The following is a 6550-nucleotide window of genomic DNA, read 5'->3' as shown; positions in this document are numbered from 1 at the left end:
GCCCCACCCCCAGCTGCTGGGGCCGCGGGTTCGCGTCCCACCGAGGGAGGCCGGGGGAGGGTGGGGGGAGGGGAAGGTGCTTGCCCCAGGAGCGTCCCCTTGAAACGTGCCCCTGAGCAGCCCTGAAACAGCGCCCACAGCGTCCTCGGAACGCTCCGGGGCATCTCCCCGAAGTGTCCTCTCGGAGCATCCCCCCCGACATCCCCCCGACATCCTGAGAACGCCCCAGCTGTGTCAGCCCCACACGTCCTCAGAGCATCTCAGAGCATCCCCCAGTGCGTCCCAACAGCATCCCACAGAGCGTCCTGAGAACGCTACAGCAGCCCCCCAAACACCCTAGAGCATCCCTCTGAAGCCTTCCCCAGAGCGTCCCTGCAGCATCCCCGGAGCACCCCACCAGAACACCCCCCGTAAGACCCCCCAGAATAACCCCATAGAGACCCATGGAGCTTCTCCCCGCGGTGTTCCCCTCCAACACCTCCCCCCCCAGCATCTCCCTATTGCATCGGTCCAACTTCCCAAAGCACCTCCCTATAGCATCTCCCCATTATGCCCCCCCAGCATCTCCCCAGAGCGTCCCCCCGCAAAAAATCTGCCCCGAGCACCTCCCTAAAAAGGTCCGAGCATCCTCCACTGCATCCCAGGGCTGGGGAGGCTGCTCTGGGGGGAGCTGAGCATCGCCCGCTCGAGGAGCTTGGCAGAGCTCTGTGGGAAGCGGCTCCGGGCACCCTGCCCTGCTCCCGCTGCCCCATTCAGCCGGGAACCGCTGCTAATTGGCACCGGAGCTGGAGCAGGGCCCGCGGGCAGCCACGGCTTCGTTTTAAAGCATCAGGCTGGAAAAAGCAAAAGGAACGCTTGGCTTGTGGGGACTGGGGGGGGGGGGAGCTTTGTGAAATAACCCCCCCAAACGCCCCCCTAAAAAGTAATGACAAACAGAAAACAGGATGCAACACCCTGGTCCCCAGATCCCATGGGATGCTGAGCATCCCCGTGCAGCCAGGCGGGGGGAAAAATTGCGAATCTGTGTGATTTGTCCCCAAACAAATGTCAGCTCAGGCCGCTGGGGAGGCGAAACACACAGGGCTCTATTGAGAGAGCAAGGGACAAATAAAAAAAAAAAAAAAAAGAAAGAAGAAAAAGGAAAAAAAAAATTGGCTGGGCTGCAGGCCAGTAGCACAGAGGGACGTGCCCAGAGCAGGGAAGTGTCGCAGAGCGGGGCCCCTGCAGCCTGCCCGAAATGTGGGGAGCAGTGGCCGCCCCATGCCTGCTGCCCGCTGCCTGGCTCCTGGCGCTGCACGCAGGTAGGGGAGCAGCCAGCCTCCTCTCTTTCCCCCCCCCCCTTTTTCTGTTGTTTGTTTGTTTGTTTGTTTTAACTCAAATGGGGCAGGAGTGGAGGAGGCCGGGGGCTCTCATTAAATTGGGGGTTTGGGGGGGTGCTTGGGTGCAAGGGGGGGATGCGCGCTGCTGCCAAGCAGCCCCTCCAGTGGCAGAGGGGTGGAAAGGAGGAAAAAAAGGGTCCAGAAGCGAGGAAAGAAGCTCTGTGGGAGAAAAGCTGATCCTGCTGGGGAGGAGTTGGGGGGTGAACCCCAGGCTCAGACATTTGATTTTGACTTTCCCAAACGCTTTTATTGCTCATTCTTCATCTTCCCTCAAAAGCCCCTTTCTCACCCCGCTTCTCTCCTGTTCCCCTATCCCACTGCATCTCACCCGAATGCATTAATTCCCCAAGTGCCCCCCTCCACCAGCACACTGATTTCTGAGGCTCAGCACCCCCTGAAGGAGCAAACCCACCCCCTCTTGGGGCCAGCACAGGAAGGCAGCTGCAATTCTTTTCCACCATTTCTCAAAAGTTTGCGTACAAAGGCAGCAATGTGGGGGTCAGGCTGAGGATGCAGAGCAAAGTGGATTGGTTTTGCACCCCAAAATTTATTCCATGAAGTGTGGGGGGGGGGGGGGGAAGGGGGGACTTGAAGAAACCAGCAATTTGGAGGAAGGATTGGTGGATTGGTGTTTCGGGGATGTTTGTGTGATGCTTCCTAAATCCCTCCCATTCCTCCCCCCCGAACCTTGAAAATATAAAGCAAAGGGGTTAAAGCAGGGCAGGAATGGGCTTCTAGACACACAAGAGTGTGGGGATGGGGCAGGGGCCGCATCCTGACCATGTGCCCGGGTTTTATTCCAAATTTCACCCCATGGTTCCTTCTCGGGGCTGAGCTCCACGGCTGCTGGGGAGGATGGATGGACGGATGCTGCATACCAATAGGTCCCGTGACTTTCAGGCTTGTTTAAACCCTTTCTTGCTCTGCTCGCCTCCCTCCTCATCTCCCCTCCTCCCCCCCCTCCAGCTGATTTCACCTCCAGTCCCTCTTCAGTCTGGGGTTTGCTCAACTTCAGGTGACAGCATCTGGATGGGGGCTCATGGATGAGGCTCTCAAACTAGTGGGGACAGGGGTGTTTTGGGGATTAAACCCATTTTATTTTTATGCTCTTGGTTTTTGTTTTCCCTCAAAAGTGAGATTTTTAAGCCTTGCTGTTTGCTTTGAGCACAGACAGCTTGAATTTCCCTGTGGGGTGATGGGTACCAGGAGGTCCTCTCGGAACTGGGACATGGTGGCTCAGTCGCCAGTGCTGTGTTTGTGCACTGGCATGGGGGGGTGGCCGGACAAGAGCATCCTCTAGGGCTTGGGGTGGAAACCCTGTGTGTGTGTCTTTGCAAGGGTTGCATGAATGCCCCCAATACACTTTGCAAAGTGTTGCATCAATTCCCCCAGTGCACTTTCCAAGGGTTGCATCAACCCCCTCCCAAAGCACTTTTTTGGGGTGATGCATACATTTTTGCAAACCTCCGTGCAAACAGTGGGGATGCTGCAGGAGAGGGATTTTCAGGGATGCTCGTTGCGGCTCCGGGAGGGGTTTTTCCCCTTTTTCGGAGGGCCGGGACGCGGCGCCCGCTGTCTCCCCCCCATCCCCAGGTCTGCTGGCGGGGGTGAACATCACCAGCCCGTCGGCGTTGGTGCGTGGCACGGCAGGCAAGGCGGCGCTGCTGTCGGTGCGCTACGCCAGTGCCAGCCCCGACAAGCCGGTGGTGAAGTGGCAGCTGAAGCGGGACAAGCCTGTCACCGTCGTCCAGTCCATCGGCACCGAGATCATCGGCAACCTGCGGCCTGACTACCGCGACCGTATCCGCGTGCTGGAGAACGGCTCACTGCTTATCAGCCCGCTGCAGCTGGCTGATGAAGGTGCCTACGAGGTGGAGGTCTCCATCACCGATGACACCTTCACCGGCGAGAAGACCATCAACCTCACTGTGGACAGTAAGGGCACCCAGCCGAGCTTGGTTTTCCCCTTGGGACATCTCTCCCCACAGTGTTTTGTGAGGAATTTGTCCATCAGGGAGGTGGTTTGGGGAGTTCAGCAAAACAGAGAGGTGGTTCTAGCTTGCTTGCAGCTAGGTCAGGTCCCCACTGGGGCACTGATGTCCTCCCCTTGTCCATCCGTGTCCTTTGGGGCGTTGGTGTCACCTTGGCTCTCCTCATTCACAGTCCCCATCTCAAAGCCTCAAGTGCTGGTGGCCTCCTCGACGGTGCTGGAGCTCAGCGAGTTCTTTACCCTCAACTGCTCACATGAGAACGGCACCAAGCCGACTTACACCTGGCTGAAGGATGGGCGGCCGCTGAGCAACGACTCCCGCCTTCTCCTGTCCCCTGACCAGAAGATCCTCACCATCACCCGCGTCCTCATGGCTGATGACGATGTCTACAGCTGCCTGGTGGAGAACCCCATCAGCCATGGCCGCAGCATCCCCGTGAAGCTCACTGTCTACCGTAAGATGTGTCCCCAGGGCTGGACATTGCTTGCAGATGTTCCTGGTTAAGATTTTTGGGGGGGTTCCCCCCTTGCTGCTCTCCCCTAGGCCGGAGCTCCCTCTACATCATCCTCTCCACGGGCGGCATCTTCCTCCTTGTAACCCTGGTGACTGTTTGTGCCTGCTGGAAACCATCTAAGAAGTATGGCTGAGGGGAACATGGGAGCCAAAGGGGTTTCTTCTTGTCCTGCCCCATCCCATCCCGTCCTGTCCTTCCCTTCCCCCTTACATCTTGCCCTGTTTTATCCCATCCCATTTGATACTGTCCTGTTCACTCTTGTCCCATCCTGTCCCATCTCATCCCAATTTATCCCATCTCATCTCACCCTGACTTGCCCTGTCCTACCCCACCTCATCGCATCCCACCCCATCCCATCCCACCCTATCTCATCCCATCTCCATCTCCATCTCCATCTCCATCTCCGTCTCCGTCTCCGTCTCCGTCTCCGTCTCTATTTCCATCTTCGTCTCTATCTTCGTCTCTGTCCCCGTCCCCATCCCATCCCATCCCATCCTATCCCATCCCATCCCATCCCATCCCATCCCATCCCATCCCATCCCATCCCATCCCATCCCATCCCATCCCCACCATTATCACTGCCTCTGTTCCCTCCCCAGACCAAAGCAGCAAGCAGAGCCGCCACCCCCCGACTACACCGAGCAGGATGAGGAACACCCCAAGCACGAGGGTGAGTGTGGTGCCGGCAGCATTGGCAGCACCATGCCCTGAGAACCCACCACCTTCCCCTTCCTTCTCTTCCCATCCCTTCCCTTCCCCACCTTTCCTGCAGCCGAGACCATCCCACGCAGCACCGACCATGACCGCAAGGCCCCGCTGGCCCTGTACATCCTCAAGGAGCAGGTGAGTGGGCAGCGGGGCCAGGCAACACCGAGACAAATGCCGGAGCATCGCCCCTGTGTCAACACCCACGCCCTCCCCACAGGACACCCCAGCACCCCAGGAGGATTCACCGCCGCCTGCCGGGCGCTCGCCGGGGCGAGGGGCTCGCCGCTACCACCGCTCGCCCGCCCCCACCCGCCCTCCCCGCTCACCCCCCGGCTCACCTGTGCGCTCCCGCACCGCCCCACGCCTTCTGCGGGCCACCGGTGTCCCTGCCATCCGGGAGCAGGAGGAAGGCAGCACCCTGGAGATCAGTGCCTGAGCTGGCAGTGGTGGCGGGGAACACGTGGACGGCCCCCCCCAGCATTGAGGGGTGATGTGGGGCACAGCGGGAAGTCACTAATTTGGTATTGATCTCAGCTGGAGCTGCACCCTGCCGCCCCGCGAGGGGTGCTGGGGTGTTGCTGGAAGGGTCTGGCTGTGGGGCAGGGTGTGGGGCGCACGGGGAACACACACGCACGTGCATTGAGTGTGCAGAGGGAGTGTGCACCGAGCATGCACAGAGGGAGCCCAGGCACAGTCTGCAGAGTGAGTGTGCTCAGAGGATGCGTGGAGAGCACGCACACAGTGTGCAAAGAGAACATGCACGGACTGTGCAAGTGGGCACACATGGAGCATGCAGAGACAGTGTGCACAGTTTGTGCAGAAAGAGCAGGCAGAGTGAGCACAGAGATCGTTCATGCAGTGTGCACAGAGAGCGCACACAGTGCATGCAGAGAGAGCGTGCACGGAGTGTGCGGAGATGTGCATGGAGCGTGCAGAGAACATGTATGCAGTGTGCATAGAGCATGCATGGAGCATGCAAAAGGATATGTGCAGTGCATGTAGAGTGAGTGTACAGAGTGTGCAGGGACATCATGCACAGAGCATGCAGAGAGAGCATACTCGAAATGTGTGGAGAAAGCATGCAGGCAGAGCATACACAGAGCATGCAAGAGGTCATGCAAGGAGCATGTGGAAAGAGCAGCTTGGAGCAAGCAGAAAGAGCATGTACAAAGGATATAAGAGGGCATGCACAAGAGTGTTCAGACAGAGCATGCATACAGTGTGCAGGGATTACGCATTTAGCATGTAAAAGGCCATGCATAAAGTATGTCAGGAGAACATACACAAAGCATGGATTGTGTGGAGGTAGCGCTCATGGAGCATGTGGAGAAAGCGCGCACGGTGTGTGCGTGGGGCATGCAGGTAAGTGTGCATGGCATTTGCAGAAAAAGTGTGCCAGCATTTGCGTGTGCCTGAAGTGTGCAGAGACCATGAGTGTTCAGCAAGAGTATACATGGAGTGTGCAGATGGAGCGTGCATGGAACCTGTGAGAAGAGCGTGAACAAAGTATGCACGAGTGTGCAGGGAGCATGCACAGGGTGTGCAGAGAAAGCACGCATGCACCTTGCATGTGCAAGAGCACTGTGCACACACACACACAGCCCTGTGCACACAAGCTAGCGTGCAGGCTCTCACGTGCACTCACACCCATGCACACAGGTGGAAGGCCCCCCCAGCTCCCTGGCTGTGCTGTCCCCAAAACATGGGCCCAGGCCCCATAAGAGAACACTCCTCTCCCAGCCACCAGCCAGACCCGCCCGCTGCTGCCTATGGATTTTCTGTGAAAATCACCCATTTTTTGGCACACCCATTCGCATTGCCCCAGGCTTCCCGAGGAATAGGTTTAGGACAAAGCTGGAGGACTGGGTCACCGGGGTGGGTGCTGGGGCACCCCGGGGTGCTTGGGGTGTGTGAGCACCCACAAATGCTACTAACTAATAAACTAAATGTGTTACTCA

General features: G+C 58.2%; 1 protein-coding gene across 1 annotated transcript; it reads left to right on the top strand.

Annotated features, from left to right (window-relative positions):
* Nucleotides 1-1190: 1190 nt before the first annotated feature.
* Nucleotides 1191-6550, top strand: HEPACAM (hepatic and glial cell adhesion molecule). Its single transcript, XM_032201949.1, has 7 exons — nucleotides 1191-1301; nucleotides 2973-3314; nucleotides 3543-3824; nucleotides 3914-4007; nucleotides 4484-4554; nucleotides 4657-4727; nucleotides 4810-6550. The coding sequence occupies exons 1-7, from the start codon at nucleotides 1238-1240 to the stop codon at nucleotides 5026-5028; spliced, it is 1143 nt and encodes a 380-aa protein (XP_032057840.1). The 5' UTR covers nucleotides 1191-1237; the 3' UTR covers nucleotides 5029-6550.

Source organism: Aythya fuligula, chromosome 22, assembly GCF_009819795.1.
Source record: "Aythya fuligula isolate bAytFul2 chromosome 22, bAytFul2.pri, whole genome shotgun sequence".
NCBI classification, from domain to species: domain Eukaryota; kingdom Metazoa; phylum Chordata; class Aves; order Anseriformes; family Anatidae; genus Aythya; species Aythya fuligula.
The sequence above is the reverse complement of the archived record's forward strand: the minus strand, read 5'-3'. Positions and strand labels throughout refer to the sequence as shown.